This window comes from Eleginops maclovinus, chromosome 4 (genome assembly GCF_036324505.1).
Source record: "Eleginops maclovinus isolate JMC-PN-2008 ecotype Puerto Natales chromosome 4, JC_Emac_rtc_rv5, whole genome shotgun sequence".
In the NCBI taxonomy this organism is placed as follows: domain Eukaryota; kingdom Metazoa; phylum Chordata; class Actinopteri; order Perciformes; family Eleginopidae; genus Eleginops; species Eleginops maclovinus.
The window spans coordinates 18,363,742-18,379,102 of record NC_086352.1 but is presented as its reverse complement, the minus strand read 5'-3'; the positions used below and the strand labels follow the sequence as shown (position 1 = coordinate 18,379,102).

General features: G+C 39.0%; 1 protein-coding gene across 5 annotated transcripts in view; it reads left to right on the top strand.

Annotated features, from left to right (window-relative positions):
* The window catches only part of sox6 (SRY-box transcription factor 6), a 134,268-nt gene that overhangs the window by 16,268 nt on the left and 102,639 nt on the right, over window positions 1-15,361 (top strand). For 4 of the 5 annotated variants that reach the window (XM_063881478.1, XM_063881477.1, XM_063881475.1 and 1 more), the window contains exons 3-4: window positions 3,074-3,143; window positions 10,884-10,934. In XM_063881478.1, the coding sequence (XP_063737548.1) occupies window positions 10,900-10,934 (35 nt within the window). In that variant the 5' untranslated portion in view covers window positions 3,074-3,143; window positions 10,884-10,899. The remainder of the gene's footprint in view (window positions 1-3,073; window positions 3,144-10,883; window positions 10,935-15,361) is intronic. The other variant, XM_063881476.1, reaches the window with a different exon arrangement.

Sequence of the window (15,361 nt, the reverse complement as noted above, 5' to 3'; positions counted from 1 at the left end):
TTCTAAACAGAAGTTAAGGTACAACTTTTTTAGCTTGCCTCATGAATATCCACACAAAATTGTACTAAGTTAACATACATGCAATTTAATTATGTCCCATATTTAGTTGTTTTAATTAAATTTAGAATATAAAATATAAAACATTGAAGTCGGGACAGTTATGTGTTTGGTCTCCCCAGTGCTGTACGGTATACAGTTGCAGTAATGTTGTCTATTGATATTGAAGCCGGGACAGTTATGTGTTTGGTCTCCCCAGTGCTGTACGGTATACAGTTGCAGTAATGTTGTCTATTGATACTGAGCCACTGTCACATGATGGTAGAAAATGAAATCAACCATAGCCCACCGTACATGAACATATGTCTGGAATTGGAAGGTTCAGAAGATTGAAAGTGATCTTTCTGAGCTCAGATTGTAAAAACCCTTTTTGTACAAGAGGATTTGACTCAAGTGAAAATTGAAGCGGTTTGTTTGATGTGTAATACAAAAATAGAGGAATTTCTTATTGTGTGTGTGTGTGTGTGTGTGTGTGTGTGTGTGTGTGTGTGTGTGTGTGTGTGTGTGTGTGTGTGTGTGTGTGTGTGTGTGTGTGTGTCAACTATACATAACCTGGGACATATTCTGGGATCAGTGTCAGCTTAACCAATTGATGCTCCCAGTTTTGTTTTACTGAAATTTTACAAAACAAAGCAAAATGGTTTCTATCTATACTGAGTTAAGGTACTGGTTGGTAGGCACCGAAAGACTGTGGGTGAGTGAGTGAGTGAGTGTGTGGTTGTGTGAGTTTGTTTGTATTCAATTAAAAAATCATACGAAAGCTTTTGTTGCTTTTTTTATTGTGTGCTCATATTTGGATTTCTATGTGTGTATGTGTGTGTGTGTGTGTGTGTGTGTGTGTGTGTGTGTGTGTGTGTGTGTGTGTGTGTGTGTGTGTGTGTTTGTGTGTGGGAGCCATGAGCAGCCTCAGCTACAGAAAAGGCCACTCTTTGACAGAAATGCCACAGGTGTCTGTGAGCTCTCTGTCTCTGCTCCTTTGATGTCAGTCTGTTTGAATGTTTGTATCTAAGAGCTAAAACATCCCGAATTTTCAGTGTATTATTTTAACGGACAAATAGTGTTTGTCACTGCTCACTCGTGGCCTAATGATGCCCGTTTATTTCTCCTCTTAACCTCACAGTTTCTGATGCCAACCAAAATAATAATAGTAATGAAAAATAAATATTTTAAGTGTGTTTTTGATTTGTTTATAAACATCTGGTGAAACTAATAATTTGAATTTGGGGTTGACTGAAATTGTGTTTAATAAGTCCCAGATCCTCTAATTAGGAATGGGGATTGGCTGTTTTATGTTTCCTCCCCGTAGGTTTAATTCACAGCAGGAAAAAAGCTGCTTCATGCAGCTACAATAGGCTGGTTGACACTGAGTCTTATTACGCCACAGGGATTACTACATTCATTATAATATAATGTGGGTTCTCTCATTATTTGCAATTATAAATTCCTTTAGTTTTTTCCATCAGACAAATAATTGACTAAAACAACCAATGAATAAAGGATACATTTCCCCATTTATTATTTACCTCATTGTTCCCAATTCACATCAGATTATGAATTCAAAGGTTAGTTAATGTCTACCCTCTGTAATTGTAAGAGCCCTCATTTATTTAGGCACAACAGGAATTAAGTCTATCGTCAGATGTTTGACAAAGACTGGTTTAATGAATTACCATCCTTGTAATATGTGGTTTATCCAGCAGGCAGGGATTGTTGTGCAGACTGAATAGCTTCTAATACAAGTTAATGGTGTGTGTATATCTGTGTTAGTGAGTACAGGAGTGGGTGGATGGAGCTGGAGCATAGTTCAGAACACTGAAATGGTGTGTGTTTAGCGTCATTTGAGAGGCAGGAGTAGACTTTTAACTCAGAGGTGCTATTCATGAAACAGCTTTCCATTCAACCGGGGTCACCTGGGTCCCCTCTCCCCCATTGTCACCTCCAGCCTCAAGGCTACCACATTCAGACCCGTCTGCAACTCCTGCCTTTATCTGGCTCTTTCTGTTAGCCCTCCAGACTCCCACGTAGCAGACTCCGTGCTGTGCTCTGACAACAATGCAGAGGTAGTTGGTACATTTATCTAGTCTTATTGACGGTGCTTTGTTGGCCCCGGCAATGAGAGACTGAGGTGCTGTAGCGCAAATTAGTGACAGATCAGTTAAGCGTGACCTCAAAAAACCCTTGGCCTTGTTTAATTGGCAGTGCTGAGGCCGACTAATTGTATAAATCAGCTGGTAATGAGATCTTGGCTTATTGTGAAAAACAAGATAATGTGAGAACATGAATGAGCAAAACAGCATTTCATCCCTCGAGCTATAGGGTGTGATCAGTGAGGGGTTATCGCTCTATTGTCATTACTGATGAAAGTATATAGTGCCTTACAGTGTACGCTCGAATACTGTACTGAAGTTTCCTATTTATTTGTGGGTTCTTTGAAAATCTCTGAAGTTGAAGTACTTAAACAGACATGGCTAAACTAGCAGAACATGGCCCTGTAATAAATCATTAGCATGCAGTGCTTGAGGAAAGAAAGCAAAATTAAATAAAACAATCACTTTATATGAAAGCTGTTTATTAGAGAAATCCGCAGACTGGAAGACAGATTAATGAGGTAGCAGAGAAGTAGATTTTAAACATTATGTAGGACAGATTCCCATTGGTGACAGCTGTGAGGACTGGAGGTCTTACAAAGCTGTTTTACATTAGCTCAGCTGTGGAGACTCTGACCCTCAGCCAACAGTCACTATGGCCTCAATTTGCTTCCTCTTGTTCTCTCTGTATTTGTTCTAATGTAGGTAAATACAGTTATCTAAGACCAATGTTGATTTTAACCATGTTTTAAAAATACTTTTGTTTTTAAATCAAATGAAATAAATTAAATCAGGTTTACATGTCGTATTTTTCGCGATATTTTAATCAAATAGATAAACATTTATACAGTAGTTAGTAATACAAATGCAGCATGAACAGACACAGTTTTAAATAGTCTCTTTTTGTCTTCTTTTTGCTTACATTTCAGGTTTTTACATGAATTCAAAATAAACCGACCAGTGATCGCTGAAAGCTGGGGATTGAGTCTTTCAGTTCTTGTAAGTATCAATTTCCCTTTTCAGCTGTTTCTGCCTTTCTGTCTCCTACACCCCCGCTGTCATTCACCCACACTGAACACCTGCATCAAATGAGGTAGACAATTGGATAAGCACACAATGTATGCACAATTACACACTTATGTCAGCACAAAGTTTCTGACAGAAGACCTTTTAAGCATTAGATCCTTATCCTTAATAGTTATTTTTCTACCGTTTGTTTTGCTTCCAATTTTTTTTGTGGTTTCTCGGGATTCCTTTTTTTCTTCTTTCGAATGTTATTGCTCATTATGTGATATAATCCACTTTCTTGTGTGGGAGTTGCAATTTTATGGTCAAATAAGGCATTCTAGTTTTTAATGGTAGAAAAAAATCCTGTTTTCTAAACTACAAAAAGAAAACATGAGAGAAAAGCATTACAACGTTGACAACTACAGTGCTTCTAGGATCGTTCAACTGGACATAAAGAACTTTCATGGTTTCATGGTATTTTCAATAAAATTCAACATACTGGAAATGTATTTGGGCTTCTTATGTCCTATATAGTTAATACTATCATAATGATATATCTACTACATATATACAGAATCAGAATCGGTTTTATTTCCAAGTAGGTTTATACATACAAAGACTTTGCTTAAGTACTCTATCTTACAATACAACACACACTGTTGGGACACAAAGCATGGTTGGTTGACTAATTATGTTGCTTAAAAAGGTGTTTGAGTGAAAAAATACAAAGAAATACAGTGTTGCTATGAAATGCACACTTTGCTGAAATAGAGTATAAGAAACAGTCAACTGTGCAGATATAAAAAAAATATTACTTAAACAATCTTTGCACAGCTGCAGCTTGAGCAGGTTTTCTAATAAAAATGTATCTGAGATATTAAACAAATAAAGGTGAGGAACTTCATTGATATTATTCTTTTCTTCCAAATGTCAGTAGGAGATGTCATAGGAGATATTAATGTGGTTGAGGAGCTCTTCAATAACAGCTGGGAAATGTCTCTGAATTCAAAGTTCATGGCCATTTACCATTGTTTAATTATGCCATTTCACACCACACGCTGTCTTCCGCTCTCATGAACATGCACCTGTCTACCAGCAAGCTCTCTGCCGCTACTGCACGTTAGTTTTCTTCAGTTCGTTCTGAATGCCTCAAATCTGTATGGTGGTAATAGAACATAATTAGAGCATCTAATAAAACAGAGGTATTTATTAATAACACTGTCTACGTTTTTATTATGTTTCTAGTCTATAGTTTTCAATGTTTAATTATTGTCTGCATCATTGTCGATGCCAAAACTAGCTATCTACAGGATAGGAAAACATACTTGCGCAGCAATTAAAAACGCAACATCTGGAGTACTTGATGAGCTATATGCTTTTTTTCTTCAAAATAAATCAAACAACAATTCTTACCAGATATAAATTATTTATTTCTGTTGGACAGCTATGTGTACTACCCCCTGCTGGTTGCGCTTAAAATGCTGCTCCACAGGAAGTTAACAACATTTCCCTGATGTTTTGATAATAAATACTTGATACTAAAGCTTTAATAGTCAATGTCCTAGTATTTTTAGTAAAAGAAAATACAGCATAAAGCCATTAAGCCCAAAATTAATTGACATCCCGTTCTTCTGAGATATTAATTTGGATCTTCATACTAACCAAAATTTAGATCCATTGACCTACAGGTTTAATCAAGCTCAAAACAGGAAGTAATTTAGTTGTTAGAGCGCTTATAAAAGACGTATAATTACATGCTTGCAATCTCATTTAGAAACACCTGAGGACATGTTAGACCAACTGAAGAGGCCATGCAGTCTTTGTTAGCATGTGCCACTTATCTAAGCAACAGCCTTGCGGTCTCACAGCTCTCAGCCCACTATCGATAGCAACACTCAAGGGAAGGATGCCAGTGTAGCCATGATGTCAGAAATTAAATAAACAGCACTTCACTATAAAATGAAAATGAACAACCTTTGAATGGTTATCCTTCATGTATTATTTATCAAATGGGCCTCTTCAGCCCACTGACCCTCCAGTGATTATGGTCAATATGTTGCTAAACGGAGAATGCTTGACAAAGACCGCCTAACAAAGATTTTAATTTCATCAGTCTCGATTACTTCAGAGGATCCCTGTGCACATTTGAAAACTAATTGTTGCAAATGCCATTACCTGGCAAGAATGTGGAAACCTGCCTGAACTTTTTTCATCTTCCTAAACCCATTTGATTAATATCTTGTATTACTCACGAGTGACCGCATTTTGAATTGCTTAATTGAAAATGTGCTTTAATGAGTTGCCAAATTGATGAGGTGGTTTGTTGTCTAGATTCTTTACAGATGTTAAGTATGGTTTTATTTAATCACTTGAAAGGGAGCTAACCTTTGAGTGTATTATTATTATTAATGAAAGGTTTGATGGGGTCTTATTTTTATTATCAAAAGAGTTAAAACATAATATGGTTTTGGCTGCTGTCCCGTTTTTAGAGGTATGTTCGCTTGTACTGTAGGAAAGAGTTTCACCTGGTAGCTATACAGGGCAGGAAACAGGACCAAAGAACACACTATTAATCTTCTTGCTACCCCAGGTGTGGAAAGTAATGCATAACTAAAAGTCCGGTAAAATGAATTAATGATTTCAACCATGAACTTTTCTCCCAAAACGCCATGAATCGTCTCCAACTGATAATGCACCACGACCCTGGAGTGTGAAATCCCCGTTGCGTTGAGAGTAGTCAGTTAATTGATTCGCAAATTATTTAAAGTTTGTGGTGCCCAGGGGAGTGCTAGACTCTAATGACGGCCCATTTTGAAAGAGTTGAAAAACTCTTCCCAGGCAAGCCGTTGTGTAATTGTAGAAAATCAGAATAATAATAAAGAAAAATTGTGGGTTAGCAGTGTATGCTCCTTAAATTGGAGATATCCTTAATGAGATCACATTTTTTGCATTGAATACAATATAAAGGATAATATATTTTTAATATCGCCGCAAAGTACAGTATTTGTATATAGAGTCAGTGCAAAAATTCTGTTGTTTCTTGCATTGTGTCATTTGTCCTGTCAGTTTGATGCTCAGAAAATTAGGCCATTAACTTTCGAGGTTGACTGGCAAAGACAGGGTGAAATGTTGTAACTCTGTTACCTATATTAATCAGAAAGGCTGTCACTATTTGTGACATGTGTGAAATTAAAAAGAAAAGCTGAATATATTTATAAGTAAAAAATCAGTGGACCATGAAAAAAAACAAGTGCATAATGTTTTGTTGGGTAAGACAGAGATCAGGCAATAGCAGGTCGTTCGAATAAGCTCATCTGGTTGCACACACACGGTACGTTCCATTGCTTTTTTGTCAAATTTGTTTGATCTCTGTGTTAATATCAAGAAGCCTCTAATCTCGACCCATTAGCAACTGCTGTCATTCAGGCACACGTTGTCGGCCTGATTTAAATAAAATGAAATGAAGATAGTTGTTTCTGGTCCCTTGGCTTCACTCATTGCCATAAACATATGCTCTGTGCCCTGCTTCTTTCCATCTTATTTATGACTTTAATTTGTTGTGTGGGCTGCGCAAGAAATCAAATTTAATCCAATCCTCCCAGGGACCCTGTCATATAATAACATGGTAATTTCTGTGTATCCTTTTGAAAAATGAGGAAATTAATTCTTCCTGACATGTTCTAATTATTCCAGTGTGAACGGCGGATGGGCTCCCCTCCTTCCTCCCATCCCCCCGGCCCCCTAAGTGTCAGTTGCCGACGGGTGGCGAGGTGCTAATGCTGACCAGCAGCGCGTTTAATTTGAAACATGAGCAGACACCTTTCAACACACCTTCCTAATGTTGGAGTGGCTCACACAAATTAATTCACTACTCATCTGGCAGCTCTGACTGAGGTGTGTGTGCGCATACAAGCGCATGTGTATGTGTGTGTGTGTGTGTGTGTAGGTAGGTAGGTAAAGTATTATGGAGGAGGGGATCAATGGGACATTATGGCCATTAGTAAAGGTAACAAAAGGTGTGTGTGTGTGTGTGTGTGTGTGTGTGTGTGTGTGTGTGTGTGTGTGTCTGTGTGTCTGTGTGTGTGTGTGTGTGTGTGTGCGCACGCAAGTGTATGAGGGTACTACACAGTAGGTGTAAATGCAAATATGTCAGTGTGCATGGACACGTGCTGGACCAGGTATCACCATTTTTCATGTGACTGGGTGTTGAGTTGGTGTAATGCTGTCTGCTGGGATGTTGGGATTGCTTGGACAGCTTTTTCCCCCTCTCTGGATCTCCCTCCTCTAAAGACCAACAGTACCTTTTCACACATTGCAAAGCGCCACGAAGATCACTGAAAGGCTTATTTAATTAGACTGTCATCAGACAGTCTTTAGCTTATCAATTCAATTTGCCTGGGGACACTTCTGGCAGAGTCTTTGTGGAACAAAGATCTAATGTTTAGTGAAAAGAGTTAAAAACCCAAAAAATTAAAAGAAATGTGATTTGTTGTTTTTATGATAAATCCCTACCAGAAAATCCTAATAATTTATTTTCAGTATATTATTAAAATAACAATTTCACTGAAAGCAAAGGTCTGGTATGATAATGCATTTGTAATTAACACATTGAAAATATAACTGCACTTGTACTATTGCCAAGACATAGCTATTCTAAAGCTCTGTATACATTTAGGCTTCTGAAGTAAGACATACCGTATGTTTCCACTCAAATTATGTATAGTTCCCAAGCAGCTTAGACACGAGGAGAAAAGATAAACAAACAAAATTGACTGAACTTTGGAGTTGGGTTAAAACCTATAGAACTGCAATTGATTTGGTGTGTGTGTGTGTGTGTGTGTGTGTGTGTGTGTGTGTGTGTGTGTGTGTGTGTGTGTGTGTGTGATCATAGTTGTGGTGTCATGGTCTAGGAGAAGAGAGCATGGCTTTGTGAACAGTGGGTTGGTCCCCCCATGACTCAGAAGAAGGGAGAGGCGTCAACATGGCCGCCCGGCCCACAGGGATTAAATTGCCCCCCCACCCCCTCACACCCTGCAGGGTTAATCACTGCCATTTTGGATCCATGCACAGGGAGCAAATGCACTCTCCATCACTGTGGAAGAACTGAGCCACCAGTTTGGCTGCCACTCTGTGGGTAGATCTGCTTCATAAGCTTGTTTCCACTGGTACAATTGAGTGTTTTGAGCCCTGGTTTACCCGTCTTAAGAAGGTTTGAGCTCCAGACTCTTGCTCTCTGTAGCCTCTTTGGATATTGCTACTTTTTCTCATATAGGTTTGGTTAAGGGACATAAAAAGTAACCTGGGATGTAGGTACGGGTAGGTAGCTAACTTCTGTGTCTCGCAGTGCGTCGCGCACTACGTGAGCCTGTTAATGACTGAAGGCTGAGAGTGCCGTCTCGTGCCAAGACCCACATGGCTGCTGGCGGTGCATTAAATCAGCAGTCAATTTGACTGGAAGTTTGAAATCTGGGCTAGGTTAAGGGGATGTGCTGAAGCCGTGTTAATAGCTAGCTTGTTGTCCATATGGTACTGCTTTAATAGAGCACATTTGTTGCAGATGGTGGGAGACTTGGTTAGGCAGACGCAGCTTTTGGCAGAGGCTCATTCTTCGAAAGGGCTGCTGTGCTGCTCAGGCCAACTCAGTGATGTCAATCCTCCCTGCTTCTCCTTCACCAAAAAGCCTGCCCTTGAATTGTGGCGTAGTCTTAATTTAAAGACATTCTTGTTTTTTGAGTTCGGAGAAGAGCAAATACAATGTGGCTCAGTCACTTTTTCCTGAGTTTAGTAATTTGCTCTACAAACCGCACCTTTGCTTCCATAGGCGAAGTTCAGTTGTTTTTGACCACAATGGGACTGTAGACAGCAGGCACAGCTGAGGAAACACAAGCACACAGAGCGAAAGAACAAGAGTTGTGGAATATGACCAAAGATAAAGATAGAAACTGAACAAAGTCCAATCTATTTCATTTTCTCTGCTGCTACTGTTTCAGTAGGACTGTTGCACTCGGATTCAGGTGCAAGTAAAAAGAGAAACATTCTTATAAATAAAAAAGAGTGCTGTTTTAACACTTTCACATATGAGCTCATGCATTAAAAACTCAGTTCTAATTTTTACTTCATCCTAATTTCTGGTTTGCAGTTTGTCAATGTGTACTAGAATTCGAATGCATTAACTGTAAAAATATAAGCGCATTCACATTTGTGGAATTGGAATATTGTTTTAGCTTGTGTGCCTGCCTCGGAGTATGTGTGCTTTTTGCACTCAGTGAAGTGAGGAGACACGCTTGATCTGCTCTGCACTGTTTGACGGTTGTTTTCTCACGTTGTCACTGGCTTAGTGTGCTGTGGCCTGGTGATGGTATTATGTGCACCGGGCACAGCTGAGTTGAGAAAAGAGCTGCAGTGCCGCTAACCATGCCACTCCCGCCTCCCCAGACACCTTATTGTGAGAAAAGTCTCGGCTGAGCCCTCTGGGCCTTGTGGATCCACTGCTTTGCTAAGTGCTGGCCAGACTGAAAGACACAGTGTCCTTGAGCCTAGCTCATTCTTTCCATTCTCTCAGAGGCTTTGTCTCATAAACCACGAGAGCAAAAGGGGGAAAATGCCAAATTACACCACGTCACTAAAACTTAAGGTGTCATGGTCTGAGATGCACTTTGTTGTTGCAATGATAATATTTACGAGTATTATAAGTTTGTAATAAGAGTATTTCTTTCTCCAATGGGTTAAAAAGCAGTGATTTAAACAGCAGATATATTCACAGACAGCAGAGGTTTTTCATATTTTTTCCAACTCTTATATTCTTAAGTTATGAAATGTAACTAAAGGATGGTGGAGGATGATATCTTGAAGTGAAATGACATGTTATAATGCTGGAAATATTTCAGCAAGATATCCTTGCCATATGTCAGTGGCTGAGTATCTTTATAAGTCTAGTTGTGAGATCTGAGACATTTTAACCAACGACAAAAGTTCCATTCACGAACACTCTCTGGAATGGCTTTTTTTTGGGGGGGGTTTTTTACCACATAAAGCCCATGAACGTCTAAAATCAATTTCCAACTGATCTTAACATTATAAAATTGCACATTATATAGACATATAACACGGGCTAACGGAAACCTGTTGTAAGTCATTATTAGCCATGTGTCTTCAGTATTTTGTGGGTAGGGCTTCTGAACGACCCCTACAAGTGGTGACATCATGACCACATCCTTTTGCCTCATTGACGCTGAAAGTCCCATCTTGAGTCCCTTGCGGCCGGGCTCCCAGAAGCACAGCACCCTCGCCACATATGGGCTGCAGCTGGACCACCGATAGCTACTCTGAATAAGCTGCTCTGAGATATGTGGTTACAGTGCTGGATGTACATTTATGTATCTGCGTACAGCCGTGGAAAAAGACTGTATGGAGATCAGTAGGCAGAGTTTATTTGATGCAAACATATCATCAGGCCCTCAGTACAAACCGATGTAGTATGCAAATCCACTCCCTCGATGGAAAGAGGTATAATTAATGATGTCAGTTCATAAAAAGAGAAGATGGGTTCGTAGCCATATTTTCTGCTTTAATTAAAGACATGCCTTATTATAGGAGGGAGATGTATGCTCTGTGTGTTTTTCTTTCTTTCTGTTTCTCCTTCTTTCTTACCCCCCTTTCTTCCTTTTTATCCACATCTTGATTATAACTTGTTTAATAGTGTAAATGGTTCTCTGTGATTTTTCCTGCCAGAACCCCAAACGCTGACATGGAGGGCTTTCTTCGTAGCAGCTTTTTACTGAGGTTAGTTTCATTTCTGTTGTTGCCATTTAGGATCAGAGGTCGGGCATGGGTGGTAGCAGGATAACAGGGGTTGTGCTTTCTGACACATTGTTAGCTTTAGACTTTGTACCGTGTGTTAGGGCACATGTTTGTGTGCACACTTGTCTGTATATTTGAACAATGTCAAACATCGATTCTAACATATTTACCCAAGCTGTGTCTGATGATTGTGTTCATGTAGTGGGTGGCTGACTGGCATGCTTCCCCTGATAGCTTCCAGTTAGACTGAAAGCACACATCAACAACTTAAGGGACACATACAGATGAGCCTTTTTTTCCTCTTCCTCTCCCTTTAATGGCTTAAAAGACCTGCAGATCAGGCATTCTGGGACTTCACACTGCATGCTTTTGTTTGACCCCTTCCCCATCTGCCCTCTCTTACTAACTGGCCTAATCAGCGATGTTGGGGCAAGGCAGTTGCTGGCATATCTGTCTTGTGATGCACTGTTGTTTCCTGTTGTGTTCTGTGTTTGCATTCAACCTACCATAAAGATTTACATTTTTGTCTTTACCCTTCCTGTGATTCTAATTAAAAATGTGTGCTGTCATTACACACAGAGGAAGTAAATAAGAGTGTGTATTTACCATTGGCTCCTTTCCTAGTCAACCACCTTCTCTAGGCTCCAGTGTTGCTCCCTAATTAGGGTTGGCTCATTAGAAGCCACAGCAGCAGCATCTGCCTTTCAAAGCTGCTGTCAGCCAAACTTTGCTAAAGCTAATGAATCCTCTTTGATTTCTTTTTCAAAAGGTCACTTATTTGATTAAATTAACAGCATTTTTTCTCTCTCAGAACTGCTGGGGGCATTTTAAAAAGAAAGGACAATTTGATACCATTACTCTCGCTAGTCAAAATGTCCTTCAGGAATTCAATAGGAAATGATGTTCTGTATTTAAATGTATGTTATTTATGTTTAAAATTAAATCATTTCAATGTGATTTAAAGTAAGATTGAGACCCACATTTATAAACTTCAGAAAACACAGGTTGAGCCCTGAGTTCTGACAGAAATCATGTTGCAAATATAAATTAACTTTCATTTTTGGAAATGATCACATACCGATGTTTACATTAATAACTTACTGTTTGGCTAAGTAAATAAACAACATAAGCAATGTAGAAATGTACATTATCTGTTTTAATTTCATGTGTTGGCATCAATTTATTTAGATTGGCTAATCTGTTATGATTTGACAGAAGTCATTCAGGCTTAGGTGCAGGATACATTTTGAGAGAGGGTTGCCTATGCTCATTTATGTTTTTTTGTATTTGTAAAACATGGATATTGATGGATAACTAGCAGCATTAAAAATGTGCTGTAAACTATATATCACATTGAAAGAGGTCTGACAGAAGTATATCTCAAATCCACAGTAACGATTTTGCATTCAATCCAAACGATCGACATAAAACAGAAAAAAAGAGAAACATGACCTTTGACCTTGGCAACAATTTCCTTTTGTTCTCATAGTTGTGAGGAAACACTGTGATTATTTTAAGTAAACACATTATTGCTCTGCTAATCCACATCCTTCTGTCAATGTCTGTTTTAATTAAAGAAGAAGCGCCAGTATAAAGATATCACGCACACTGGCTGGAGATTGGAGGCCCAAACAATCAGGCCAAGATTAAAGGCAGGCTTTGCTTCAGGGTTAGCCCTTTTGCTTGGATAAGACTTGTGTTCTGGAGTGGGCTGTGGAGTGGGGGTAGGGGTGAAAGGGGAGAAAAGGATAGAAACAGGGGTGGATGGATGTGGCAGTTAAGACATTCCTCCTGTGAAGAATCCCAGTATCTTTTCCCAAGCAACTGAATTGGGTCAAAGGGGGCTTTCTGAACATGCCCAAACATTTCTGCTACAATGTGCAGATGTTATTGACTTCTTATACTGTATGCCATATCTCAGTAGCACACCGGATGAGCCTTTCATTATTGTAATGAGTCATGAGTTTGGTTTTGAGTCATACATACACTGACTTTAATAGCTGTAAAACTGACAATACCTGGCCATCTTGAAAGATACATTAGACCCTTGAAGGGTGGCAAAGAAACATTTTAACTCCATAATTTGCATGGGAATCAAAGCCTTTGTACTGTTTCATTACAAGGAAAGTCTGTTTAGAAATCCCAGCATTTCTGAAACTATGCAAAAGTTATCTGAAGTACAGTAAAGTATGTGCAGTGTTTTTAATAGACAACTATTCTGCTTGTGTTATTGTAAGCCTTTCAGTTTTTCTCTTTGTTGAAAAGATGATGTGCTTTCATATAAGATCAATTTTTTATATGTTTATGGAAGACATTTAACAGGTTTTTGTTTGTGTATTCAAAGAGACTAAGAAAATGAGAGAGAGAAAGGGAAAGGAAGAGAGACAGAATACAAAGATGTGAACAGGCGAGAGGGAGAGAGAGAGATAAGCAGAAAGAGAGAGGGGAGAGAGGGAGATGTCTTCAGTCTCTTTACTCCCAGTGGGCAGGACCTCCCCCTACATTTCTGCCATTATTTGATGTAATGAAAGGAGAAAGTGTGTAACATTGAGATTGTTAATTAATTTAGTCTAACAAGATGAAGATAAATGAAACCCACTGAAGGTTGACTAGGCTAAGGGGCCCACTTAGCATTCCTCCTGCCCTCGAGCTCTGTCTCTCTCACTCCTTTACAATGGAGCACAGCTAATAGGTGCAGCACGGTGTTTGTACAAACCCGCTGAGCTCTTATCCTGTAAGTTTACATGCAGACCTTTTTGGCAAAATATTTCATTTTCAGACTCATAAACTTCCTCTCTGGGATATTTAAATTTTCAAATGGCTAATTTGTAATGCAGTTAGTTTTGGAGCAGAGATATGCAATTACTTAATTAAGTCATCTTGACATGTTAGATAAAGCTCAGTTGACATACATGACTAGTGAACTGCATTGACTTTTTAAATATATGCATAGAAGCAGTCGTCAAATGTTAATACATTTGTCTTTTGCGGACACCTCTAAGTTATATATTTTTTCTGAAATGGCGGGAGGTTACATAAATGGCCATTCTTTCCAGCAACTATGTGGCCCCTTCACATGAGTCTGTGACTCCCAGCCTTTCATCAAATGAATGGCTCTTCTCTAATGCGGCTTGGGGGCTTTTTGGGCGGCAAGACAGACAAAAAACAGAAAGGACATTTTTTTTTTTTTTTTACAAAACCAGACAGTTGTCTTCATCCAGAGCCCTTACAAGCAAATCAGTAGTCTATCGAGGTCCTTCCTCAGTGGACACTTTGTACAGGATCTTGATGGCAGCACAAACCAATCATTATGGTACCCATTCTTTGCTCCCTTAGTTCTCAAGTCATCAACAATGGGTTGTTGATTGTATGGAAAACACCAGAACAATTACGTCCTCTGTTTTGGTGGCAGGGCAGCATTTTAAAGTGCAATCCTCGATAATGGCCTCATTATTGTTATTCTTGGAGCAGGCCTCTGGAGAAAGAAGAAGCTGCTTGCAGTGCGTCATTATTTCGTAAATTTCGATTAGCTCATCATGCTGTCTCCTGGCAAACTAAATCATAGCTAATTAAAAGTGAGCTAGCGGTCTGCCTGTGACTTAAAAGGTAGCACTCGATAGGCTGTTAATATGAAAAAAGTGGTTAAAAAAGGAGGATTAGAGCTGTTACCCTGGTAACTCCAACTTCCATCTGGGAGGGGAACAATGAACTTGTGTTTCTCTGCCACCTATGATTGAAAAAACAGAGCGAGGAAGTGAGTGTTCTGAAAGGACAAGACCCTTTTTAACAACAAAGTGGGATCCCAGGCTAATAGGCTCTTTGGTGTGAGTTGTTAGGCGAGATCACTAGGGGATAGAGTAGCACAAAGGTCAATGTGTAATCCTAGGACAGTGAAGGTCGTCACAGTTTTAACAATAGCAGGTTATTTCCTGAATCATTTTGTGTTCCAGAATAAACAAAACCTCAAGATTTAAAAAATAAATTAATCAGTTTTACAGAAAAGGCTGCTAGTATGACGCCTCCTTAGGTTACATGTCCTACAGCCAAAATGTACACATTCCAACAACAGATTAAATAAACTCAAACAAAATGCCAAATAGTTGGGCCAATTAGACAGAGCTGTCAGAAAGTCTTGGAATTCTCTTGTGAATCTTTAGCAACATCAGCAGCTCGGTAGGAAACAACATCAACTCTTCCATGAATCTCAAACACCTAACATTTAACCAATGCAAAACAGCACTTCATTTTTTCTTTTCTTTGGCTTTTAATAACCACTCAAGGATATATTTATTTAAGTTAAAGTATTGAAAATCTGAGGCGTGAAGCTGTTATTAAAATACTGGTAGTCATGAGTAATGCATTTAAATAAAAATCTCTGTATTTCATCCAGCATTTAAATATTTTGCTTA